The following is a 27465-nucleotide window of genomic DNA, read 5'->3' as shown; positions in this document are numbered from 1 at the left end:
TCAGCTGCCTGTGTGTGTCAGTCCCAGTCTCCCGGCTCCCTCTACCCTGCCTTAGCCCCTTGTTGTCCTTGCAGTTCTCTCCGTTTATGTCTTGTTGCAAATAAGGACCTTTATAAATGGGTATGCATGCGTGCTCAGTCATGTCCAACTCTTCGTGACTCTACGGACTAGAGCCCACCAGGCTCCTCTGTCCACGGGGTTTCCCAGGCAAGAATACTGGAGTGGATTGTCATTTCCTCCTCCAGGGCATCTTCCTGACAGGGACTGAACCTGTGTCTCCTGTGTGTTCTGCAATGGCAGGTGGATCCTTTACCACTAGCACCACCTGGAAAGCCTTAAATGGGAGGGAAACCCAAAAGGGAAGGGGACATATGTATATATATGACTGATTTATTTTGCTGTGTGGTAGAAGCTAACACAATGTTGTAAAGCAATAATACTGCAATAAAAATTAAGAATAGAACTGCCGTACAGTCGAGAGGGCTTCCCTGGTGGCTCAGAGGTTAAGGTGTCTGCCTCCAATGCAGGAGACCTGGGTTCGATCCCTGGGTTGGGAAGATCCCCTGTAACCCACTCCAGTATTCTTGCCTGGAGAATCCCATGGATGGAGAAGCCTGGTAGGCTACAGTCCATGGGGTCGCAGAGTCGGACACGACTGAGCGACTTTACTTACTTACAGTCGAGAAATGAACCCAAAGTACCAAGAGCAGGAACTCAGAGCCTTGTCACCATGTTCATGCTGCGTCATTAACAGCAGAACAGTGGGTTTATTATGAGGACTCAGCCATGGGATTGCAGAAGCTGGTAGACATACATTATATGTTCATATACTGACATGCATGCACACATGCGCACACTGTGTGTACATCCTGTTACCCAGCTGGTCTGCTTTCCCGAAGAACCTGACCACACAGTGTTTATCTCCATCTGAAACAGTCCTGAAAGATGGTTTCATGCCTCCTGACCCGGCCAAGTCCGTTGATTAAATGAATGTGCACTTGTGATTTATCTCAGTTACACATGGTCTGTGCACTTGAATTTTTTTATGCTGAAAATAAATTTAATTGCATTTAATTAAATAGATGGGACCAGTATGTATCCTTGTCAACAGTAGAAAAGTAGGAAAGGTGTTGTGAAAGGAGACAATAGAGGCAAAGCTAGCCCCGGGGGTCCCGCAGGGTTGCCTGGAGCATGGGGACCACAGCCCTCCTGAGTGGAGGCCAGTCCTGCAGGAGGAGGCTACGGTTTCCTGATGGAGCCCAGGGCCCTGTGGTCTGTGTGTGTGACCCTGGGGACTACTCTGCCTGCTCCAGACGGTGAGGGAGCCTACCCTGTGCCAGGTGCTAGCCAGCTCTGGGGCCCCTGTCTCCCTCAGGATCTCCCTCCCTTCAGCCCAGGGCTGCCCTCCTGGCCACTTCGCCCTTGTCTGGGACAGCTGATGAAGCCAGGGAAGGTTCCAGCCTCCCAGGAGGGTCTGCGTTCCTGTGATCCAACAGAAGCTTCAAAGGTGCAGCAGAGGTCAAGGCGAGGCCGTGGTCAGGGTAGCTCTCACCCCTTGACCACTAACCCAAGTGGGCTGCCCTCTTCAATGCAGGGGTGGCTGAGGGACTGAGCTCTGTGCCCTCAAGGTGCCGTGGAAACAGCTCACCTTATGCTGGTGCCCTGGGCTTCCATCCCCGGGGCCTCTGCAGCCTAGCCTGAGAGGTGGGGGCTCTTTGTTGCCCCAGTCCCGACAGACAAGTGAGTGGGATATGCAGGGACTCTCTGTTTCTCAGCAGCAACTGCCCTTTGTCTGTTACTGAGATTCTGGGAGTATGCTGGTCATGGGCTTTGAGGGGGAATCATCCACTGAGCTCAGCTCCCTGGCAAGCGTGTGCTGCACCATCAGTGGGGCCTGAGCTCAGCCTCCCTCAGCCCTTCGACCCTCAGGTTCAGCACCTTTGAACTGGGGCAACACAGTGGGCCTCACAGAACCTCAGGGGGCTTACTCAGATGGTGAAGGCCAGGCACACAGCCCCACCGTTGGATTGTGGTGACCTCACATTTAACCCTCACGTGTTCTTGGTCCCTGTTCCTGCCTCTTCCGCGTAGCCCTTGGGTTCGTCTCAGGGAGGGTCGTGCAGGGACCACGGAGGTCACCCCCAGCCACCGGGTGTCAAGGACCCCAGGTCTCAGACACATAGGTCCCTCCTCTCTGTCTTACAAGGAGCTTTTATTTGTTAAAAGGCCTTTGGAGCTACAAAAATACTTAAGACTCACTTTCACGTGTGTTAATCTGTAATCATTTCAACAGATTCAGGACCCCCACCCTATGTGCCACCCACGGCTCTGGGTGCAGGATGCAGTGGTGGACCCAGCAGTGGAGTGGGGGGCCTGTGTTCTCACTGAGCAGGTGGAGGCGGCCTTGCAGACACTTGAGGTCTGCAGGTGCAGTTGTGGTTGGGAAGGGCCTATCACGCTGATTCTGAGTCCCTGCCAGGCGTTTGGGGTGACGGCATGGAGGCAGTGATGGGGCTCTGAAGTCCCAGGAGGAGGAGACTTATGGCTTGGGGTGTCCGTCCAGGCCCAGTGAGGATGGCCGGGGAGATGCCCGCAGACAGGGAGGCAGGGAGGCGGGGCAGGACCTGCGGCCAGCAGAGTGCAGAGGGTCCTAGCCTGGGAGGCGGGGCGGGTTCAGGGGGAGACCTGACGTTTGCGTTCCCAGTTGGGTACCTCTGAGCAGAGTGGATGGGTCAGGGTCCTGGGAGGAGACCTCAGGTTCCAGCTCACACACTCTCAGGGAGGGGCAGGAAGGAGACAGGTAAGTGTGAGTTACTTATTTTATAATGTCGAATGTCGAACATTCTGGATTTTCAAAGAAAGCAATTACCATTAGTTTCACAAGCACAATAGAGCTGTTTGACGCTCCCAGAGCATTAAAAATGTCAGTGACCTCCAGTTCCTTTTACTTCTATGAACCGAATTCTCTGGAGCCAGATGAGCCCACATCAAGATGGACAGCCCACTAGTAGTCAAGCTACAGGATCTTAAATTTGAGCATCAGTTAGCCACCAGGGAAGCATGTTTAAAAAGTTAGAAATGATGTTTCTTCTCATCATTTAAATTGTCATGCCTTTTAAAGTCTGTTTTTATGAATATAAGTTCTTAATTATTTCTTAACCTCCTCAACTAACAGTTTCTGAAATGCAGAAAAAGCTAATGTGATGCTCGGGCTGTGAAACAGTCAGTCCAAACTCATTCTGTGCCAATTACTGCTATTTTTAGCTTCAGATGAATGTTCTGTAAAAAGTTAAATGGTCTCTTTGTTAAGAATGGAATCCTGGTCATTTTCAGCAATTACTTTTTCTTTTTTTTCCTGGCTGTACTTTGCAGCATGTGGGATCCTTGTTTCCTGACCAGGGATTTAACCCGTGCCCCCTGCAGTGGAAGCACAGTGTCTTGACCACTGGACCACAGAGTTTTAACCAGTCCCTCAGTCATTTTCCAATTTTAACGGGGACAATAATTTAGACAAAGTGCATGTGTGTGCGTGTTTGTGTGTGTGAATGTGTGTTTGAAACTCCTGCATGAGCCTTCCCCTCTGCAGCCACAGGACGTGATAATAAAGGACGTTCTGTGCTTGACATTCAGAATTGAATGTTTGATGGTATGAGGCTTGAAGTCAGGCTGTCAGGTGGGCATTCTTCTAAATCCTGGAGACCACATCACACACTATGGCCGTCAGAGGCTGGTTCTGAGCTCCATTTAGAGGGAGGGATTCATGTTCAGAGTCTCACTGCCAGGAAGAGGGAGGCCTCAGGGTTACCTTGAGACATACTATTTGCCTCCACCAAAAAATAGAGGCTCTGATAGAAGGCGCCCAGGGGAGCTCCCCACTGAGCTGGACTCCCCATGAGGACAAGGAGGGGCAGTCCTGGGGCCACAGGTTCCCGCCGCCTCCTCTTGAGTCCAGGTCCTCTGGAATTGGAGGAGGCTCCTGCACTGGAGAGGGCGACCTGCTTTACTCAGCCCACCAAGTCAAGCTGTCTTCACCCAGAAACACCTGCAGAGGACGTTTAATGTGGGCATTTCAGGCTTGGTCAAGTCAGGAAAAGTCACAGTCACCCCTGCACAGAGCAGATCACAAGGGTGCCTCTGAGCAAAGGCGGATGCACAGGTTGGGCTGAGCACGGTCTGCCATGGTCTGGCTGGGGAGCAGGGTGGGGCTGGGCCTTGGAGGCTGAGTTCAGGGGTTCGCCCCTGGAGAAGGGGCATCGAGGAGAAAAGATGGCACTGCTGACCAGAGTCCTGAGGGTGCCAAGGTCACCAGAGGGCATCCCAGGTGCCCCTGTTTTGGACAGTGGTTCCCTGAAGACTGGGAAGTGCCCTGACCATGGACTTAGCTGGTGCTGCACGATGGAAGATGCTGTGGAGCTAGTTAGTTAGTGCTGGGGTGGATAGTGCTGAACTAGGTAGGCTGGAGTGGTTAGTGCTGGGCTAGTCATGCTTGGCTAGTTAGTGCTAACCTAGTTAGTGGTGGGTTGGTTAGTGCTGGGCTGAAGGTGCTGAACTAGGGCTTCCCTAGTCACTGTCATTGTTTCCCTGTCTATTTGCCGTGAAGTGATGGGACTGGTACATGAACCAGCAGTACATGAACCGAGAACTTCCATATGTTCAGGCTGGATTTAGAAAAGGCAGGGGAACCAGAGATCAACTTGCCACCATCTATTGGATCATAGAAAAAGCAAGAGAATTACATGAAAACATCTGCTTCTGCTTCACTAACTATTCTAAAGCCTTTGACTGTGTGGATCACAACAAACTGGAAAATTCTTCAAGAGATGGGAAAACCAGGCCACCTAACCTGCCTCCATGTATGCAGGTCAAGAAGCAGCAGTTAGAAACGGACACAGAACAACAGACTGGTTCCAAATTGGGAAAGGAGTCTGTCAAGGCTGTATATTGTCGCCCTGCTTATTTAGTTTATATGCAGAGTATATCATGTGAAACGCTGGGTTGGATGAAGCACAAGCTGGAATCAAGATTACTGAGAGAAATATCAACAACCTCAGATATGCAGATAATACCACTCTTATGGCAGAAAACAAAGAAGAACTAAAAAGCTTTTTGATGAAAGCAAAAGAGGAGAGTGAAAAAACTGGTTTAAAACTCAAATTCAAAAAGCTAAGATCATGGCATCCTATCCCATCACTTCATGGCAAATAGATGGGGAAATAATGGAAACAGTGAGACACTGTATTTTCCTAGACTCCAAAATCACTGCAGGTGTTGATTGCAGCCATGAAATTAAAAGACACTCCTTGGAAGAAAAGCTATGACAAACCTAGGCAGCATATTAAAAAGCAGAGATGTTACTTTGGCAGCAAAGGTCCATATAGTCAAAGCTATAGTTTTTCCTGTGAAAGTGAAGTAGCTCAGTTGTGTCTGGCTCTTTGCGACCCCGTGGACTGTAACCCATCAAGCTCCTCCATCCATGGGATTCTCCAGGCAAGAATACTGGAGTGGGTTGCCATTTCCTTCTCCAGGGGATCTTCCCTACCCAGGGATTGAACCCAAGTCTTCCACATTGCAGGCAGACGCGTAAACCTCTGGTCATGTACAAATCTGAGAGTTGGACCATAAAGAAAGCTGAGCACCAAAGACTTGATGACTTTGAACTGTGGTGTTGAAGAAAACTCTTGAGAATTCCTTGGACTGCAAGGATATCAAACCAGTCAGTCCTAAAGGAAATCAGAATCAGTCCTGAATATTCTTTGGAAGGACTTATTCTGAAGCTGAGACTCCAATACTTTGGCCCCCTGATGTGAAGAACTAACTCTTGGGAAAAGACACTGATGCTGGGAAAGATTGAAGGGCAGGAGGAGAAGGGGATGAGAGAGGACGAGATAATTGGATGGCATCACTGACTCGATGGACATGAGTGTGAGCAGGCTCCAGGGATTGGTGATGGACAGGGAAGCCTGGGGTGCCTCAGTCCTTGAGGTCACGAAGAGTCAGACATGACTGAGCACTGAGGGCTTCCCTGGTGGTTCATACAGTAAAGAATCTGCCTGCAATGCTAGAGACCTAGATTCGGTCCCTGGGTTAGGAAGATCCCCTGGAGAAGGGCATGGGGATTCCCTCACTGGGATAGAATACTGGAATGGGATTCTTGCCACTCCAGTATTCTTGCCTGGAGAATTCGATGGACAGAGGTTCCTGGCAGGCCACAGTCCATGGGGTCGCAGAAAGTCAGATATGACCGAGCAATTAGTACTTTCAGGTAATGCTTGGCTAGTTAGTGCTGAGCTGGTATGCTGTCCTGGTTAGCGCCTGACTAGGTAGTTCTGGACTAGTTGGTACTGGGCTAGTTAATGCTGACTAGACAACCTGAGCACCTGCATCCCCCTTCTCTCCCGCCCGCCCCGCTGTGCCTACTGGTTACCCCACACACCCCCCAAAGCCCCCAAGTGTCACTCCAGCAGCTCTCATGGGGCAGCACTATGGTCACATGGTAGTGGTGGCAGGTCACAGGCTGTGGCCTGATCTGCAGGTACTATGTCTACTTCTTCAAGATGTATTCCTGGGAAAAGTCAGTGACAGTTTGGCCCTGAGGACAGGCAACAGGCATCCTGTTCTGCATGCACATTTCTGTGGCTTATCTGTTGGCAGTAATTCCTTATAAGAGTAGCCTGGCAACAGTGCTTTCTACTGTCCCCTGAGACAGAGATGCACACAGGGACACCTATTAGGTGAATGTTTTGATGGATCAGGCTAGCACTTTCCCCTCTGGGTGTTCATGGGCAGCAGGAACACAAGAGGCTTTTGTGGTCGAGTGACTGTAACTGCGGGACCTGGCAGAACTTTCTCACGATCACGTGTGTTGTCCTCCTGCATGTGGGCTGTATTGTATGCAGAACTGCCCCAACTTAAAGGCATCATGAGGCCGTGGATGGGAAGGGAGCCCTTGTTCCAAAGGAAAACTGCTGCGAAAATTGATAATATCTGCTCAAGTCTGTTGTTTGCTCAGCTGGACCCTGAGCTGGTTGAGGGCAGTGCTCGGTCTTTGCAGCACCCCTGGTCCCCCTCCACTGGCTGAATGACTTGCTCAGAGAGGGTGGTGCTTGCTTCTTGGCTGAGGATGCTGACTGAGGGTTTGTAATCAGGGAGGAGGGTTGAGGAATGGTTGCAGCCACGTCGGTGGGTGATTTAAGACAGAAGTTCAGCTTTTGCCCTAACTGAGTTGAGAAAGCATAATCATAAATTTCTCAGAGAGATCTCTTCAGTCCCAAGTTCTGTTTACGCCTGTGCTTTGCAGTTGCCTTATGTTGCTGTAGCCTCTTGGGAAAGCCTTTGCATGACTTTAAGCTTCCTTTTGCTTGTCAAATAAGCTATTTCCTGCACCTTTTACTACCAAACTATGCAGGTAAACACAGGCTCTTCTTTCACATTTTCTTGTGACTTATTCGTGATAAAGGCTTCTGGGCTTAGATCCTAGAAGACAGACTCAAGGTACCGCCCCAACACCCTCCATTTTCAGGCTCTAATTGTATCTCATATTTTAAAAGCCATCACAAAATTGGTGGACCATTTGCCTTAGTGTAGGAGCCCCCTGAGTGCAGCTTTCAAGGCACTTGGAGAACCCATTAGGGACATACATTAAACAAAATTGCATTACTGTACTAGGAGCAGCATATATAATCAGCACACTTACCTGATTAACCTTTCTGATGAAAAATGTATGTCATCAGAATTTTTCAGTACTGTTTAATTTGTTAGATCATTCTGGGTGTGATGACTATTCAGCATCACAACCTTATTAGAAAAACACTTGCAACGGTTGATTAGATGCCTTTCTCTACCTGAATGATGACCACACATCTTTTATTTATTTGTTCTGAAACAGGTTTTGCCCGGCATTCTGCAGAAGCATTGCTGTATCTTACCAGACAGGAACACAGGTAAATGCATTTGTTCTTCTGATTTGAGATTATTGGTTCTATATCTATGCAAAACTGAGAAATACGATTGCATAATTAGATATATTGATTGTTTTAAGGTAGCTATTTCATATAATGACTGAAACTAGCCAAAAAAAAAAAAGAATGATTCGGTTCTATAGTGAGTTATGACCAGAACTCAGAGATCTGTTTTTATTTGAAAAAGGAAATAGATGATTGTTGCCTTGAAATTTTAAGGGAAGCCAGTTGTCTTATAAAGTTGAATATATTAATATTAATTTCAGTTGTTTCTTTTGTGGATGATATTTATTAAGGCAAACCACCATTGTTGGTTAGCATGGAATGGATTTAGAGTCTGTTTGCAGTCGAGGCTTTCCTTGCTCTCAGGGTAGAACTGGCCAGTTGTTAGGTTCTTAAATCCTTGAGAATCTTCGTGAATAAAACAACAGTATGCATGTCTTAGAGTGGGAGATGCTATGACCCTGTGGTTTCTTGTTGTTGGGCAGATGTATGTGGCTGGAAGTTTAATTAAGGTGGTTTGCATTGCTTTTAAGGAAAAACGATGGAGGGAAAAGCCTGAAAAAACATTCTTTGGAACTTTGTTTTGAATTTAAACAAAGAGAATAATTGACATGGAGTGTTATCCTGCAGGTCTACATCTCAGTCACTCTCCTGTGGTTCTAATTTCCAGCATTTAATTCAGAAACTCAAGTCCTGACGAAAAGGCAGAGTTGCTGGTTCTTTTGTGCACAGGATTTTATTAGAGTTTATTCATTTCTTGAATCAGTTGTCTCATGTCTGTCTGCATCTGGGATACTCTTGTTAGGTATGAAACAGAGGCTTCTGATACTTTCTCGTGTATTTTCTAACTGAACAAAATGAATCCTAATGGACTCCTCTGTAATTAGAAGAGTGTAATCCACTGGGATTTTCTCTGCTTTTATCATAAATAGTATCTTGACTGGAGGTTATGTTTAATGGGGTCTCATTGGTACATGACAAGGTATTGTTTATACTGTGCCTTCCAGTGTAAAATCCTGAGTATTCTGGAAAAATAAGATCTGCCATTTTTTAAACTTATGATTATGGATAGATTATATTACTAACTATAATTTTTCAAAAACGTTCATTGACTTGTCTCTGTTTTGGTTTTGTCCAATCAATTACATCTTAGCTGAAAATTTGAACAGATTTCCTGCTCACAGGGAAGTTTGTTTAGAACATGGTTAGATTTTTTTTTTTAATGAGAAATACGTTTTTGTACATCAGCTCCTACTTATTTGCAGCAATGGTGGTAGCAACTGAATGTTCTCTCAAGGTATGATTACATTTATCTATGAAACCTTGTAACTCTTTTGTTCCTTGCAAATCTTAGGTAAGGGTTCTAAGGAGAAGGTAATGGGAACAGAAAGAGGAGAGAATAACATCTGAATCCACAGTATCTTACTTCTCATGAGGGAAAAGTGATAGGTGGTTCCCTTCCATTATAAATTATCAATATGTGTTAGCCTTCTGGAAAAGGGGGTTCCTCACTGATTCGTAGAAGTAGTTTCTACATCACTGATAGCAGTTCACACAAATTGAGGGGCTATTTCAAAAAGCATATGATAGAATTTAGGGAAGATAGTCCATTCACAGTGGTTGGTGGAGTTCTCCAATAAGCAGGCTCCCAAATGTGAGGTGCTGGTCCACATAGCAGTCCCTCGGGAGCCTTCTCACAGTCTATCAGTAAGTGGGTGTGATTTTCAGAGCACAGATAATGGTTGGATATTTATTAAGCCTGTTTCTGAAAAATGTGAACAAGTCACATGCAAAGAAACAAAGATTTTGCAAACAGTGTCCATCGACAGAAGTGAGTACAACACAGTTTAAGAGTACAATTCAGTTTCCAGATTAGTTTGTCTCGTCCAGGTGAGTCATTGTTGATTCTGAGATGCAAAAAAGAATAGTGATAGAATTAATTAAAAGTACTGTTCTGTGGGAATCTAAATGGATTTTAAATATTGAGGTGAGTTTCCTATATTTTTAGACAGTTCATTATATTCATTATATAAAAAGTCTCAAGTTAATACAGAAAATATTTCCAGTTTGAGATGCTTGCTTTGCTTTTTATAAGAATCCAAGAAGCCAACCTCTAGAACTAAGAAAGCTTCCTTTCCACTGTGCCTTGAGTGTTGAGGCCATTTGTGGGCAGTTTCCTTGAACATATGCTTGCATGATGGAGTGTTTCGCCTTGAAATCAGTGCTGAGGACCTGAGGCTGTGAACTTCGATGTGGAAACGGGAAAGAATCACGTCAAGTGGGATGAAGGAGGAGTTGTCTGAAATTGTAGCTTTTGGAGGTGAAAGATTTAAGAATTCTGTTTTTCCTACATAATTCAATCTAATATGTCTAATTAAGTTGTTTAATTATTTAGGAAATGTTTGGAAATTTCTTCAGACTGAGACATAGTGGTTGTTGCTCTTGTATCTTAAAGGCAAATAGGGTCTTTAGGAACCTGAATATGGTTTGTTTCACTTCTCTGGTTTTATAGCCTTTTCAAACTTTGGTGAAGAAGATCAACTTTGGCCTAGGTAGAGGGCTTCATCTTGGGATGATACAAATATTCTGTTACGGTCACACAACAATGTGAATGTACTTAATGCCACTGAATTGAACACTCAAAAATGGTTCAGGTGGTAAATTGTATGAAAGATCAACTTTGGGGTGAATCACGAGCACTGAGATGCTTTTTCTTAGGTGGGTGGGTCGGAGCTTGGATCCTCTGTGTGAAACGCAGGGTGATTCATCTTCCCCCTGCTGCTCCGTGTCTCATGGGTCCATACATGGCTCACAAGTAGCCACTGTCACATGATGCATCAGCTGTGCCTTCCACAGGGGAGACCGTGGGTCCTGAGTGTGGGTCCCAGACAGGCTGCCTTTGACCAGTGAAGGGTCTGGTCTTGGTCCTTGGACCGGGGGTCCCCAACCTCCAGGATCTGATGCCTGAGATGGCCTGAGGCAGAGCTGATGGAGTAACTATAGAAATACAGTGCACAATAAATGCAGTGCACTTGAATCATCCCCAGACCATTCCCCACCCCCTCCTACCATCCGTGGAAAAATTGTCTTCCACAAAACCAGTCCCTGGTGCCTAAAAGATTGGTAACAGTCGCCTTAGATGGTCTGATTCTGTATCGGTTTGTCCATGCTGTTCCTTTGGACTCTTCATGCCATTTAGGAAAAAATCAAACTTAGGCAGGAGTGAGCTTAATAAATTGCTTTGCTGGAGTGACACAGTGGGCTGGGGTTCTGCCCCTGACCTTGATGATCTCACAGCATTTATACCCCTTCCCCCCACCTATCATGACACAGCCTGCTCGGCTAGCACAAATAATTGGAAGTTATGAGAATGGCTGATTCTGTAGTAAAGCAGCAATGGTGCTTAACTGTGCAGAGTTTCATAATAACAACTAAGTAGTGAAGTATCCAGTGGATTAAGCACATGATGTTTGAGATGAATTCATAGCTCCACAGGGAATACAGAATGATTGTGAACCAAGTTGTGTATAAGAACTGGGTGCAAAGATTTTGAGTACTTTCCATATATTCTGTGGCACTGGTATTTGTGTTAGCCAACCTGTGGCGTGATGTCCACGAAGACTCAGTGTGACTCTCACCTTGGGTTCCTCCCAGTGATGTGCTGACTGGTGCTTAACTGCCAGCCTCCCATGCCCGGTGTAAGAATGGCAGGAAGCCTGACCTGTGTCTGGGATGCATACGCCACACCTGGGTACTGGACGGGCTTGAGGAGGGACCTGATCGTCCCCAGGCCCCAGGAGCTGGTGAGCCTGGCTCCAGTGTGCTCCTGGCTCTCGCCCTCGCTCCTGTGTCTGACTCCTGAGGGATTAATTCAGGATGCGGTCAGTAGGTGCTCCTCCCTCCCCTCAGGGCTGGTCATCCCCTTGTGTGTGTTGGCAAAATAAAATGCGGAGTTAAAATAAGCACCTTTGTAACCGGTGCTTAATGTTGAGAAGCCTCCATAGGCCGAGTAAGCACTCTTGCATTTCTGTTAGGATGCTGAACCCGTGTGCTCCATCAGGCAGGGTTTGGATGCCTGTGGGCACTGGACCCAATTACATGGTGTCGAGCTGCAAGCAGGGCTGTTGATGTGTGGACAGCTGCTGGGAAGTTTGCATATTGAAGTCAAAGGCAAAGGGGACGTAATGGTGGAAATAGTGGAAACGTTTGCTCTGGGGAGTCCTAAACCCCCTAAGTTTCTTTTGAGCCGAAGGTTATAAAAAGCCTTTAATGTCACGATGGACATGTGAAGGGCAATCAGTGAGTGAGCTGCTCTTCTTGCCACAGACATGCCTGACGGAGAGCTTGTCCCCGATAGCGGGTCCGGTGAGAGTCTGGCAGTGAGTGTGTCTGTGGATACAAAACCCTGCTTTATTCTCTTCCTCTTGACTTGTGCGGTTCTCAGATCTGTGTGGACAGTGATGTCTACAACATGAATGGTGGATGTTACACCTTGTGTTTTTGCTGTTTCTAGTTTGTAAGGCTTTCTCACGTTCCTTCCAGCGAGTCCTCCAGCTTCCTCGTGAGATAGGAAACAGTGCCCCTGCCTGCAGATCAGAGCAGTGACGAGCCCTGGCACCACGTGTCTGCGTCACCACCACACAGTTACTGAGGGTCTTGCCGAGACCCAGATGTGGATTTTCACTCTGAGTCAGTTTGTGATTACATTATGACCTTTAGTAAGTCTTTAACCTTCACAGTGTCTCCTTTCCGTGAAACACAGTGAAAGCACAGAACAGTGAGGACTGGGAACCCTGATTCAGGGGCTTGGGGTGCGGTGGGGGGAAGCTGCCCTCAGGGACCCTGGAGCTTCAGGGCGCAAGATAGGCAAGCACATCAGGTGGGTCTGTTGCTGGAAAGATGTTCAGTGAAGTGGAGCAGTTACTTACCTGGGAGGCCTCGTGTTTCGAAATGCCAGTGAATGCTCTTGTAACTTACTAGGTTAAACATAAGATGTCTTGTCTTTGGAAGACCAAATCCTTCAAGTGAGTTTCCTTTACCCAGAGACTGAAATTATTTATAATACTTTTTTTTCTTTCCAAAAAGAATGGCGGTTGTGGGAACGGGGTGCCAGATGATGTGATTCATAAACCAAGAATAACTCAGGCAGGGCCGGGGGAGCCGGGGGAGGAGGCGGGTGTCTCAGCGCTGATGGCGCTCTTCCTCCAGCCCGAGCCTTGATGACCGGCCACCCCGATCCAGTGACAGGAGACAGAAACAGTCCTGTGCTTGAAGGGCTTTATTTTGTGCACTGAAAATGGCTTCATGAGAAAACTGGTCATGCTTGTTAACTGCTGCTGGAGTGAAAGGCTGTGAGTCCATAGTTTTGTCCTGTACCAGAATTGTCCTACATCATGTGTCTCATCTTAACCTCAGGGCTCCCACTGCCTGGTGACATCTTGGCGCCATGTGGGAAGGTCAATGCTGTGGGAGGCCAGGACCCGATTCAGCCCCTGCTCGCCTGGAGCAGGTGCTGCTGTGCAGGGCAGACCTCGGACCCTGTCCACCCTGGGCTGGTGATGCGCTTCCTTGGGTCATTGGTCTCTGCCAGGTTAGTGTGGAGGCAGAAGGTCTGTGGCTTGAGTCTGAACATCCTGCAACAGTGCCTGCACTGAGCGGTTTCCTGGGGGAACTTGGACTTAGTGACGCCCAGCTTGTGGGGCAGACTGTGGGCCGTGGGCTGTTTATCCCCTAGGTTCTGGGTGGATCCGAGACCACTTCTTCAGGCAGACAGTCAGCTTTGTCTGCCAGGCTCCCAGGGCTCACACTGGGGGCAGGGAGGAGCACCCCCTGCTGGCCTCCCCCTTAGGACCTCGTGTGGAGCCCCGTCCCATGTAGAGCAAGCCTGCTTACCAAGAAGACCTTCCCCAAACCTCTGTTCTTTTTCTTTATCATCATCCCAGGATGGTACCTACAAGGTACACATTTCTTTTGTGCAGTAAGTTGGTCAGTGTGGATAAAACTACCAAGTTAATAGATGGTGTGACCGTATCCTGACTTCTGGGGACAAAATCTTGGTCAGTGTTGAGTCTGAGGCCATGGAGAACACGCACAGCTAAGGATGAGGTGTGGGATGCGTCTAAAACCTCAGTGAATTCTCTCAAACTCTAAGCTCTTCTGGACCTTGAATCTCAGTCTTCTCTGAATTCTCTGAGTATTCTGTGTGCACACGTGTTTGGGATGTTCAGAAATGTCAGACTTAAGGCTCCTGGTTTAAAAATCATTTGATTGTCAGTTCAGTTCAGTTCAGTCGCTCAGTCATGTCCAGCTCTTTGCAAACCCATGAATTGCAGCACTCCAGGCCTCCCTGTCCATCACCAACTTCCGGAGTTTACCCAAACTCATGTCCATTGAGTCGGTGATGCCATCCAGCCATCTCATCCTCTGTCGTCCCCTTCTCCTCCCGCCCCCAATCCCTCCCAGCATCAGAGTCTTTTCCAGTGAGTCAACTCTTCGCATGAGGTGGCCAAAGTATTGGAGTTTCAGCTTTAGCATCAGTCCTTCCAATGAACACCCAGGACTGATCTCCTTTAGGATGGACTCCTTGCAATCCGAGGGACTCTCAAGAGTCTTCTCCAGCACCACAGGTCAAAAGCATCAATTCTTCGGCGCTCAGCTTTCTTCACAGTCCAACTCTCACATCCATACACGACCACTGGAAAAACCATAGCCTTGACTAGATGGACCTTTGTTGGCAAAGTAACGTCTCTGCTTTTTAATATGTTGTCTAGGTTGGTCATAACTTTCCTTCCAAGGAGCAAGCGTCTTTTAATTTCATGGCTGCAGTCAGCATCTGCAGTGATTTTGGAGCCCAAAAAAATAAAGTCTGCACTGTTTCCACTGTTTCCCCATCTATTTCCCATGAATTGATGGGACCAGATGCCATGATCTTTGTTTTCTGAATGTTGAGCTTCAAGCCAACTTTTTCACTCTCGTCTTTCACTTTCATCAAGAGGCTTTTGAGTTCCTCTTCACTTTCTGCCATAAGGGTGGTGTCATCTGCATATGTGAGGTTATTGATATTTCTCCCGGCAATCTTGATTCCAGCTTGTGCTTCTTCCAGCCCAGCGTTTCTCATGATGTACTCTGCATAGAAGTTAAATAAGCAGGGTGACAATATACAGCCTTGACGTACTCCTTTTTCTATTTGGAACCAGTCTGTTGTTCCATGTCCAGTTGTAACTGTTGCTTCCTGACCTGCATATAGGTTTCTCAAGAGGCAGGTCAGGTGGTCTGGTATTCCCATCTCTTTCGGAATTTTTCACAGTTTATTGTGATCCACACAGGCAAAGGCTTTGTCATAGTCAATAAAGCAGAAGTAGTTTTTTTTTTTTGGGCTCTCTTGCTTTTTCCATGATCCAGCAGATGTTGGCACTTTGATCTCTGCCTTTTCTAAAACCAGCTTGAACATCTGGAAGTTCACGGTTGACATATTGCTGAAGCCTGGCTTGGAGAATTTTGAGCATCACTTTACTAGCGTGTGAGATGAGTGCAATTGTGCGGTAGTTTGAGCATTCTTTGGCATTACCTTTCTTTGGGATTGGAATGAAGACTGACCTTTTCCAGTCCTGTGGCCACTGCTGAGTTTTCCAAATTTGCTGTCATATTGAGTGCAGCACTTTCACAGCGTAATCTTTCAGGATTTGAAATAGCTCAACTGGAATTCCATCACCTCCACTAGCTTTGTTTGTAGTGATGCTTTCTAAGGCCCACTTGATTTCACATTACAGGATGCCTGGTTCTAGGTGAGTGATCATACCATCGTGATTATCTGAGTCGTGAAGATCTTTTTTTTACAGTTCTTCTGTGTATTCTTGCCACCTCTTCTTAATATCTTCTGCTTCTGTTACTGTTGGTTGTCAGGGTCCCTTAAAATTCTGAGCATTGGACATTTCTCATCAGCCTTCACTAGGAATTAGGTTCCATGGAGTTGTCTGAAACCTCTGTCAGGAGTGGGCTTTTATCCCTTCCCTGTTTAATTAGGTTCCATGGCTTGCGTGTCATATGATCCCTTGTGAAAGATGGTAAGATGACATCTCTGCTCAGAGCTCCCAGCTAGATGCCACTTTAGACGAGAAGTCTGCTCTGTTCTTTGACCTATGACCTGGTGACCGCCTCTGGGGGTTCACGGTACCTGTATCCCCAGAGGAGGTGCTGCTCAGGAAGGGAGAACTCTGAGTTCCTGTGTGGGAGGGACCCCGGAAATTACTCCAACCTCACAGAAGTGCTTGTTTTGAGGTTAAAGGCAGCTTTAATACTTGCCAAAAACAACATTTTAAAATAATGCCAGGAAATCATTTTGTTGTAAAAATACTCAGTATTAAAGTTTAAAGATTTTGAGAAATATGAGTTTATTTCATCTTGGGTAAAAACAATCATTTTCTTCAGGTTTTAAAAATAAAAAATATTTCTGAGTTCTGCCTGTATACACAGGTGCAGGATTGTGTGTGTGTGTGTATCTGAGGTGCTTTCATTACCTGCAACCACAGACCATATGCAGGTGGAGTGGTTTTAGTGTGTTTTTTAATTCCCTCACTTTAAAGTTTGATGGAAGCCCCAGGTGAAGACAATGATCGATGTTTTCATTGAGAGTTTGCTTATGTAGCAGTGCAATTTCACTGCTAAGCAGGCGTTTGTGGGGCACATAAATGGAGCTGCAAACACTTGATTTATAGCACAGTCCTCCTGGCATAAGCTACAGTTAATATGCAAGAGTGTTGAGGACTCAGACACAGCCAGTGAGAGAGAAAGAAGGGGTGCTTCCTGAGGCTGGGCTGCTGTGGGCCCTGCCGCGCCTCCGTGGGTCCTGGGAGCTGGGGGGAGGTGGCGCTGGGCGGTCCTGTGTGTGCATCTGGTGAGGACTGCTGGGGTGACGCATGGAGAGCCTGACGCCAGGACAGATTCGCCACACCCACCCCCAGGAGCCTCCCGTTTATTCCTCGTTCGTGTCCACCCTCAATGGAATGAAAACTTCCTACTTTACACCAAGTTCCTCACGCTGATCCTCACGTTTAGGGTGTTTGATAAGAGGGACACGGTGGTGACTTGAATGCATCTTCTTAAAGGTGTCTGTTGGTAGGATTCCCTGGGGTCAGGACCACCTCTTACTGATTTGGTGCCCCCAGCACAAATACTCGGTGGACACTGATAAAAGTGATTTTCAGTTGAGCTGAATTGAATGTGTGCCTTTATTGGTGACTGGTGTCCTGTCACTGGAGAAGTAGTGTAGGAGAAAAGCGTAAGCAGCTAAGGGGAGAGGTTGCAGAGAGTGGTTTTACAACCAAAGTTAAACACACGAAGCCGAAGGTCTGAGGTTTGTTGGACACACATCTGAGTAGTGTAGCTGCTGTGTGTAAGTGATTCCAGAGTTGTTCAAGCAAATGTTCCCTTCCAGAGGGATGACCCGTCAGTTCCTAGAATAGACCAGTGACACTGTGGACTGTGCAGAGAGCTCTGTATAATGAAAGCACAGCATCAGGCCTGCCTTGATGATGACCTGAGGACATGAACAGCAGTGCATGCATGTCAGAAGGGGCCCCTGTGGAGACGACCCTGGTGTTCAGTTAGGGCGATGTGTTTTAAGTGTCCCACTGGGTCCAGGTCAGCTGACACTCACAGCTCATGGAGTGGTGAGTGTGGGCTGTCTCAACTGTGGGTAGGAAGACAGAAGGACGCTGTCTGTGGACAGTGGGCCAGGAGCCAGCAACCACGTGGCCTCAGGGATGGACGCAGAGACAACTCTGAGGCACCTCTGGGTTCTTCACGTGAAGGACAAGAAACCCTGTGGTCTTCATCTGAAGGTGTGGCCACCAGGGTTCCCCAGTGACAGAACAAGAGCGTGTATATAAATGCATGTATCTTTATATAGAGAGACTTAGATTTCTTGTGAGGAACTTTGGCTCATGTGATTGTGGGGGCTGATACAGCCCATGATCTGCAGCCTCGTGACCCAGGAGAGTCTGTGTCGCAATTCAAGTCCAAAGGTAGGGAAACCTACATCCCAATTTGAAGTCAGCAGGCAGAGAAGTCTGCCTGAAGCCTTTGTGTTCCATCCAGGCCCTTGGCTGATTGGGGGGACCCCCACTCACCCCTGGAGAGTTGATCTGCTTTACTTAGCTCACCAGTTCAGATGACAGGTTGTATGTGGTGCATGCATGTGCCATAGGCTGCACAGTGTGTTTATGTGTACACGGTACGAACATGTGGCGTGCACGCGTGTATGCACGGTAGATGCCTGCATTGATGCATGTGTGTTCACAGTAGATGCGTGTGTGGTGCACACGTGCTGCATGCTGCACAGTGCGTGTGTGCGTTGATGCATGGGTGACAGAACATTAGTGAGCCCGAGTCTGCACGGCAGCCTGGTGACCAGCTGCTCCCTCCTCCTCCTGTTCCAGGTGAGGAGGCTGATCCTGCTCAGGTGTCTCTTAGCCAGGGCAAGGCTGCCTGAAGCCCGTGGGTCTGAGCTGCCCCAACCCAAGGACACTCTCTGGCTCTCTTCCCACCTGCCCGGCCTCCCGGGGGCCAGCAGCAGCACCTCGCAACACCAAGGGTTCTGTATGCGTTTCCCATTCATGTCACTAAGGCGTCCTTCCGTGCTGCCATTTTTATTTTTCCAACTTTAAAGGTGAAATGGAGACTCTGAGAATTTAAGTAAATGTCAAAATAGTCATAAAATAAGTAGCAAAATTCAAACATTAAGCTGGGTCTTCAGGCTCTAAGTCCCCTGGTCTTTCCAAGGCTCTCACAAACTTCATTTAAATTCCAAGCATTCTTACTGCTTTAATGCAGCCAAAGGCATTTTTAATTTTAAAGAGGAAGCTCATGATTCCCTTATACTCCTGGCTTTTCTTTTATTGGCTTTCAGGGGCCTGGCGAGTGCACTGCTCAGACTCATGCACACACCAGTGACGTGCTGAGCAGCCCCTCACAGGATGACGGCCCAGGTCCCTCAGACAGAGCCTGCGTCCATCCTGGGCACCAGGCTCCCCTGCAGACCTGTGTCTGCAGCCCCCACGTGGCCGTTGTTGCTCCTCCACAGGCTGACTTGCAAGGTTTCTGAACATGACTTTCCCAGAACAGGTTCCTTTGCTTCTGCCCTGTGTTCACTCTTCCTTGGCCTCCACAGTTCAGGCCTGTGGTTCCCACTGCTGTTTCTTTCATGTCTTCTTCCTGCGGCCCCTGCAGAGGAATGAGCCAAGGGCCTGGGGCACCCCCACAAGAGGGCCCTTCTACCTGAAATCCCAAGGCCAAGTGGGATGCAGGTGGGGCAGACCTGGGCTTCACCCTAGGTGCCCTCTGAGCCAGGATCCCAACCCGACTGCCCTGGCACCCTGCCATCCAGGCATCTCGTGTGGCGCCGAGGAAGCAGGTGGCCCGGCTGGCAGCAACCAAGATCCTTGCGGCCCCAGCCAGGCCCACAGCCCTCTCCCGAGTGCTCACCTTCCTGCAGACCCCAGGTGTCTGCTCTGTCTCCTCCACCCTTGCTGACTTCCCTTGTCACCTGCGCCCCACCCTCAAAGAACTCACACTCCTTAGCACCCAGCAGGTCCTCTCGGGGGAGCATCCCCAACTGTCCCAGGCAGAAGCCAGCATGTGGGTGCTCCAGCACGTGTGTTCATCTTGCTTCAGGAGCAGATTATGTCCTGGCTCCCAGCACCCTGAGTTCTCTGGAAATGTGGGGAGCCTCATATCTCCAGGGAATTTAAAAACCATCACAAGGTGGCTACTTCCTGCTACCCCCCATTCCTGAGTCTTTCCAGGAGGCAGGAGGGCAGTGGGGGCCTCCTTTGAGACTCCTGTGGAGGCCCTGCTTCCTGGCTAAGTCTCCACAGACCCGGGGAACTGATACAACCCAAATACCAGCAGTCTGGAGGCAGTTGCACACAGTCCTGCTCCCTCGAGAGGCAGGTCCTGGCGATCCAGGTCTGGCAAGTCCTGGTGACCCTGGTCCAGGGGGCCCGTGCAGCTCCGAGGCTTAGTTCCTCCCTCTCCACGTGTCCTACACTCACGTGTCTGGCTGGCTGCTGGACTCCTCTTCTTTCACTACCCCATCCAGGTGAGACCTGTTCTGTGGTTCTGTGGTCTTCTTTGGGGACTCCACCCTGCCATCCTTCACCCCACACCCTGGAGCAGTCTGCACGCTGCAGTCAGCACCGTTCTCAGAGGGGTTGCCAGGGGCAACGCTCCCCTCCTGTCACACAGCACACTGGAGACTCCTCTGCACATCCCTGTTCTGACAGTGAAAGGGCCGTCCTCACGGCCAGCGTCCCTTCCTGTCGTATTTACTCTCAGGCTCGTCTCCAGCCCGCTTGTGGCTCTGGGGCTGCGTGCAGGCATCTCCATGGCCTGAGGCCACCAGAGGCTTCTGTCCCTGCACAGGCGTGGCTCTGCCCCAGGGTCTCCTCCGTCTGCATGGATGGCCTGCTGTCCTTCACCTCTGGGCCTTTGCACGTGGTTCCTCCACGACCTAGATCACCTCTGCTGCCTGGCCTTCTTTTCCTCATCTGAGACTCAGATCCTTGTCCTCTGAACCTTTCTCTGCAGAGCATCCTCTGGTGGGGTCATGGCTATCTCCCATCACACCAGAGCTGTCACCTCACGCGCGTGGTACACACGGTGACAAGCAGAGAGCGGCCGTGATGGTCAGCAGGGAGGATGGCTCCGCTGGCTTCTCTCTTTAGGAAGGTGAGAGGCCATGTGGCATAGAGCTGTGCTGATAGTACTTCTGCAAACGCTGTAAAAGAAGGTACCAGGATTTTCACATGAGACTCAGGAGTCTTAGGCTTCGACCCAGTGCAGACACATCATGTGGTCTTATTTGATTGAAACGCACAGTGAAATCATGACACAAAGGCAGGCCAATCCATTCCTTCATCACATGGAAAACCCAAGTCATCATGGAAGGAAAATAACAGAGTTCTGAGATGTGAAAACAGAACCTGATCCCAGCCCCTAACGCACTGCATCCTGTCTGCGATGGGACAGTGACCTGGTGATGCTGCTAAATGCACTGTATCCTGTGACAGGAAGGTGCCCTGGTGATGCTGCTAAACACGGGGAGGGGGGTGCACATGCTTAGGGCACCTTCACAAGACAGTGCCAACAGTCGCATGTGAGATCAAGGGCACCCTGGGGACTGGTTCCAAACCGCCTTGTCCCCCGTGAGGGACCTTGGGACCCGTAGCCCAGACCTCGCCCTCACTCTGGATTCAAGCCTCCTGAGTCACTCCTGAGTCACTGAGTCACAGCAACCTCCTCGGTTTCATGATGGAGGCTCCCAGCTGCCAGCCCCGTCCCTAGAGGCTTCTTTATGGTCCAAGTCACCAGACACAGCCTGACCTTCCTCGTGGCCTGACTCTCAGGGGTCCCATGATGGGGAGTCAGAGCCCCCGAGGGCTCATCATCTGAGGTATCAGCGCTGGCCCAGTGTGGCTCAGGCCAGTGAGCTACATCCTCAGGGCTGAGGCCATGCTGGATAATTTGGGACCACCCAGCAGGGGCACCCCAAAGGACACACCAGTGCCCTGGAAACCGAGTCTGCTGTGTCAGGCACCGCAGCCTGACCGTCGGATTCACGGGCCCCTTGTGGTCTTCCTCCTGGCCAGTAATCATCCACTCCTGTCCCTGGGTTCAGGGGGCTGCCTGCAGCGGTCAGTCCCAGATGGTTTCCTTGTTTGTCACACCAGTCCACCCTCTGCTCGAGTTGGACAGCATCTGGGCTGGGCATCCTGGAAGCTGCAGGAGCTGGGTCAGCCCCACTGTCCGTGGTCAGCACTGCCAGGCGCAGGCACTTTGAACTTGGGCACTAGCATTTGCTTAGAAAGGTGGTGCAGTGAGTTTCTTCATTTATCTTTTGGGGAAAGGTGGAGGGAAGACTTCAGGTGGGGCTTTGAAAACATGTCCATTAGTGTCGCTCACTCCCCCACCCCTCTGTGTCTCTCGATCCTGGCGTTTTTGTTTTTCTCCTTTATTTTGTAAGCCAGTATGTCCCATTCAGTAATCATAGCTTTACAGTCTTGCACAGTTATTTCTTATTCTCATGTAGATCTTCGTGAGAAAGGAATGGTTACAGTGGAACATTTTGAGGTGCCTTTTGACCAAGTAAATTTTCACATAATGTGATCAGACAGGTGCATCCTGTTCAGGAGGGGTCAGTGTGAAATCATGAATTTTTATAGAAGTTTAAAATAGCTTCACACAACCCAAGCCTTTTGTTGCAGTTATTTACCAGGAGCAGCCTAACACAGCCTGCCCGGGGACAGAGCATTTAATCACCCGCTGCCCCGCCAGCGCTTGGTTGCTTGCGAGCCGGCTGTCAGGGGGCAAGGAGGGTCACAGCCCTAGCTTGCCCACCAGCCCAGCTGTCCATTTTGCAGGAATCAGGCATTAGGCAGTTGTTTCTGAACCAGGATCATATAGCTAATCGACAGTCTGGTTTCTGGTGGTCAGAGAATATTCCTGTGGGTGGATGGATGCAGGTGACCCAGCCAGCCAGCACCTGCAGTGTTTTCATAGCCCACAGTTCACAGAGCAGCGTCCTGAACCTGCTTCTCCCTGGCTCTGATTCTCAGCTTTTCTTGGGAGGCGGCCAGGCTGAGATGTGGCCTGACACTCTTGCCCACACCCACTGACCAGCAGGCTGGCCTCATCCCTTCTCTCTGTCCATCTCCAGGTCTGAGTCACTCGCTTAGAGGCTGGGAAGTCATCAGCTCGAAGGGGCAGACGTCAGATTTCAAGACAGCTTGTTAGCAAACTAAAAACTGCTTTTCAAAATTCTAGAAAACCTCCAAGAGTGTGTCCCCCTGGGGAGTGCTTTTCTTCCTGTTGCATGTCTCTTCCACAAGCTCTGATAGAAAAAAATAATAGCAGCCATCACCAGTTATGGAGATTTGCTCTATTTCTAATATTCAAAGAACTTAAATTCCAATCTGCCACCAGTGGTGAAAAGCTAGAAGCCGTGGCTCACCAATATGCTTTTCTTTTGGCAGCTTCTTTGGTTGAGAGGAGCCCTCTAGCATTGGTGAAATGGCAGCTGTGCATTTACATCAGTTTTCATTATGCATTCTGATGCCATAGCCACAGAGTGCAGCCTCCCCCCTCTCCCTCTGTCTTATCATTGCACGGTCACCCGAATTCCCAGCGCTGATTTGGCACTGACAGGGTTGGCGCTGCGCAGCCTGGCGTCCTGGCTGGAGGGCAGGGCAGGGCGGGCCGGTGCAGCACCTGCTGCAGGGTTTGCCTCCCCGCTCTTCCTGGTTCGTCTGAAGCTCTGCTTCAGCGTCTGTAAGCCAGCTTAACCCAGACTCCTCCCAGATGAAGGGAAGGGTAACACAAAGCTCATCCAGACTCACCTGTGGAAAGTCTGGGTCTTTCCCTCCCCACCTGACAGGAAAAGAGAAGGTGTGTCAGGAGGCTGCACTTGCTCCCACCCGCATTATCCAGAGCAGCCAAGAACCGTCCGAGAATCTGCAAACCACATCTGCTTGGCCGGGCATGTCACAGTTGACGTTCATAGGAAACTCGATGCACTTCAGATGGCGCCCCTGCAGCCCACCAGGCACCAGAGGTCCTCCACCCCTAGCTCTTCAGCTTTCTGTTTCCAAACACGCTTTCACCAGATTTCACAGAGTCAGGACGGTTCCAGCAAAGCCCACTTCTGATGCTAACTGTGCCCGGGTCCTCACGGCCAGCCTCGAGGCTAGTGACTTCCTGAGGACTTGCAGCCTGTAGTCTTACACAGATGAGACTTACTCCCGGGAAAGGATCCAGCAGGACACTGTCCAGGGGAGGAGGCGCACAGGGGACACTCAGAGACCCCCGCAGTTCCCGTGGCCCTTCCCCCAGTGAAGCCCCACAGCAGTAAGTCAGGATGTGACGGGAGGTGTCATCCATCAGAGATGCTCACTTGCATGTGGAGTCCAGGTCGGGTTGGCTGCCCAGTGCCCGTGTGAGGATGGTGGGCACTAAAATTCCGGACCCCCAGAAGAAAAGCATGTTCTCTGGTGTCCGAGTGACTCAGACCCACAGATAGACAGAGAGAAGGGCTGAGGCCAGCCTGCTGGTCACTGGGTGTGGGCAAGGCTGCCAGACCACCGCCCCCTCCCCATTGTTCACACTAAGGGCTCAGGCACAGTGAGCCACTCTTAGAGTTCAGGGGATGTTTGCGGCAGTGTACAGGGTGGGAGCTCTTCACCAGTCAAGTTCTTGCTGCTAAGTCTCTCCAGTCGTTTCCGACTTTGTGCGACCCCATAGACGGCAGCCCACCAGGCTCCTCTGTCCCTGGGATTCTCCAGGCAAGAACACTGGAGTGGGTTGCCATTTCCTTCTCCAATGCATGAAAGTAAAAAGTGAAAGTGAAGTCGCTCAGTCGTGTCCAACTCGTAGCGGCCCCATGGACTGCAGCCTACCAGGCTCCTCTGTCCGTGGGATTTTCCAGACAAGAGTACTGGAGTGGGTTGCCATTCTTAGACATCCTTAAAGGTCAGGTTTGCAGGTAAACCTTTCTGAAGATAGCAGCCCCGGTCTGCTGTGTCCTCTCTTCTCTGCACATTGTGTAATCAAGAGAAAAATGTATCAGGAGACATGTGCAGTTGTGGGATTTTTAGTCCTTTGTCTTTGAAATCGAGTGTGTACTTTGACTGAGTTGTGCTTCCCTTGTGGCTTAGCTGGTAAAGAATCTTCCTGTAGTGCTGTAGACCTGGGTTTGATCCCTGGGTTGGGAAGATTCCCTGGAGAAGGGAATGGCTACCAACTCTAGTATTCTGGCCTAGAGAATCCCATGGACTGTATGGTCCCTGGAGTCACAAAGAGTTGGACAAGACTGAGCGACTTTCACTTCACTTTCCCTTTAGGAGCACAGATTCCCAAGGGCACGGTTGCTGGGTGTGACTGTGGCCAGGTCTGGAAACAGGGCAGCTGCAGAGGGTGTGCTTCCTGACGGGGCTCCCCACTTCACAGACAAGGAGGGCCACTTGTGTAAGGTCACATGAAAGAACTAGTAATACATTTGGAGTTAATACATTATGTAGGGAAAGTTATCCATTGGTTAGATTAAAGTGGCCAGAAGTTAATGGAACTGTATGAATTCTCTAAATGTGTTTAAATTTATCACTTGAACTCCCGGAAGTTAACCTCGGCTTCTGTTTTTCTGTGTTAAAAACACTGACATCTCCCTGCAAATGTTTAATCTTAAGGTTGCGAATATAAACAAGCACAACTCGACTTTTACACTCTGTGGTTTGTTTGGGCTTGGATGCTGCTTGGCACTGACCTAATCAGGAAGGTGAGAGGTGCGACTGCGGGTCAGGAATCACCTGCTGCTGGTCTGTGGCGTGGTCTCCAGTCCTTTCTGGGTAGAGCCTCACATCCTCCGTACCTGGGGCAGAGCCCCTTCTCTACAGCTCCCCCACTCCATTTCTCATTTTGGGAGTTTCTTTGGGGTCTGTTGATGGAAGCTTATGTTACAGAAATTTAGGATTCAGTGCACAAAATGCACTCTCACAGTGTGGCTTCTGCTCATCTGACCGACCTCTCAGCGTGTGAGCCCTGCTTCACAGTCAAGGCCTTAGTTCTGTGGCTCCTGCCTCCCTAGGCGCTGTCTTCTTCCTCCCACACGTCTCCCCCTAAGCCCCACGCACAGACTCCATCTGTTCTCCCCCCTCGGGGTTGGAAGTAGGCTTCTGTTTTCTGGTTATTGGCCTCTGAGAAAGAGAGTGAGTTTCTAGACCATCCTTGAATCCTTGCTTGGTGTAGCCTTTCGGTATCTGTTGTTGGAATTTGCATTTTCCAAGTTTTCAGTATTGACCTCAGGATGAAGCAAGGCTCTGAATGCACAGAGCTGTCACCTCCTTCCTCTGCCTTTCTTCTGCCTCAGCCCCAGAGGAGCTGAACATGGCAACGCATTTGTTTCTTTAAAAACTTTTTCTCCCAGAAAACGTGCTGAGCAGAACCTTGTGGGCTGTGTGGTTAAGGAGTGGGGCTCTCAGGCGTTTCTGGTGCAGCACCTTTGTTGGGTAGTTTACTGCTGGCACCTTTGGGTTTTTCTCCAGGTGTGTGTTCCCTCTCACTCTCTCTCCCACCTGGTTTATCGTACGATAGTCCAGTCGTCTTGCTGGGAGAATCCCATGGACAGAGGAGTCTGGCGGGCTACAGTCCATGGGGTCTCAAAGAGTCGGGCACAACTGAGTGACTAACACGTCTTTTTTCCACACTCACGATTCTGTCTGTGATGTGTCTGTGGAAACTCTCCTCCCGTGCTCCAGTTGAGGACGAGGAGTGTGACTGGGAAAGTGAGACTGGCTTGTGGGGATCAGATAGTAGCTGCTCCCCCACTGCTCTGCAATCTCTGGGTGCTCGACTCTCTCATTCTTTTTTTTTTTCACATTCTTGCACAAATTTAATTACAAATGAGAAAATGAAGAAACAAAGGCAAGCAGTCAAGAAAGACAAAATAATTCAGCCATAAACAAAGTCAAAGCCCTTAGTTCCTCCTCAAGGGCTAGAAGTAGCATCCTGAACCACACCCTTGAGTTGTTTTGCAGGTATTAAGATTCCCTACCAGGTGAAAAAAGTTCCCTGCCCACTGACCACCAGCAATGTGGTCAGACGGGCTGGAACCAGAAAGCTCAGTCCCCAAACATCACCCAGTTACTCACCACCAACCAATCAGAACCGTACATGAGCTGATCACGCACCCTGTGACCCTCTCCCTCGCAGTCTTTTGAGCACCAGCTGGCCTGTTCTCCTTGCTTTATGCCCTGCAGTGAACTGGGCTGTGGTAACACAAAGTGCAGTGTCAGTCACCTGGTTCTGCTGAGTGGATTGGGAGAGTGGATCCAAGTTTCCGGTTGGTAACAGAAAGCCCGCGAGTCATTCAACCTAAGGCACTAAAACCCCACTGCACGTCACCAGGAACTGCTGGAGGACATCTTCTCCCTGAGCAGCATCTTCTAACATCCAGTAAAGGTAAAAACAAGCACCCAGTCTAGCCATCTGCCCACCTGCCCGGCACATATCTGCTGCGGAAGCTCTGAGCTCCTGGCCGGGGGCACCGGGCAGGGACTTGCCCAGAGTTCCCTGTCCCATCAGAGGCAGGGCCAGGACTCAACCCCAGGACTCCAGGTTCACAGCCCAAACTCTGACACACACACTTTGAGGGGACAAAGGAAACCAGCAGTTCAGACAGGAGGGTGCAGAGCCAACCGGTCAGCCCCTATGAAAGGGAAACACCGCTTTCAAAATGGACAGGCTGCATGCTAATTCATGAGGGCTGACTTTCCATTGCAGCTTCCTGGGAAAGAAAATTCCTGTGACTTAAACTGTGGAAAGACAAACATTATCACAGATGTCACATGGCTCAAGATGGAGTCAGGGAAATCAAGAAACGTAAGATTGTTTCCTTGTTTCCCTTCGCTCGAAACCACTATTTCCTTAATTCTATCAAACTTTCTATAAAAGGCACAAA

At 49.3% G+C, this 27465-nt stretch overlaps 1 protein-coding gene across 1 annotated transcript in view; it reads left to right on the top strand.

Annotated features, from left to right (window-relative positions):
• Window positions 1-27465, top strand: part of DLGAP2 (DLG associated protein 2) — a 690510-nt gene that overhangs the window by 216847 nt on the left and 446198 nt on the right. The window contains exon 3 of the mRNA XM_088832602.1: window positions 7886-7940. Within this exon, the coding sequence (XP_088688728.1) occupies window positions 7886-7940 (55 nt within the window). The remainder of the gene's footprint in view (window positions 1-7885; window positions 7941-27465) is intronic.

Source organism: Moschus berezovskii, chromosome 26, assembly GCF_049115385.1.
Source record: "Moschus berezovskii isolate FMDL1 chromosome 26, NW_MosBer_1.0, whole genome shotgun sequence".
In the NCBI taxonomy this organism is placed as follows: Eukaryota; Metazoa; Chordata; class Mammalia; order Artiodactyla; family Moschidae; genus Moschus; species Moschus berezovskii.
Note: the sequence above shows the minus strand (reverse complement) of the source record. Positions and strands in the feature narration are given on the sequence as shown.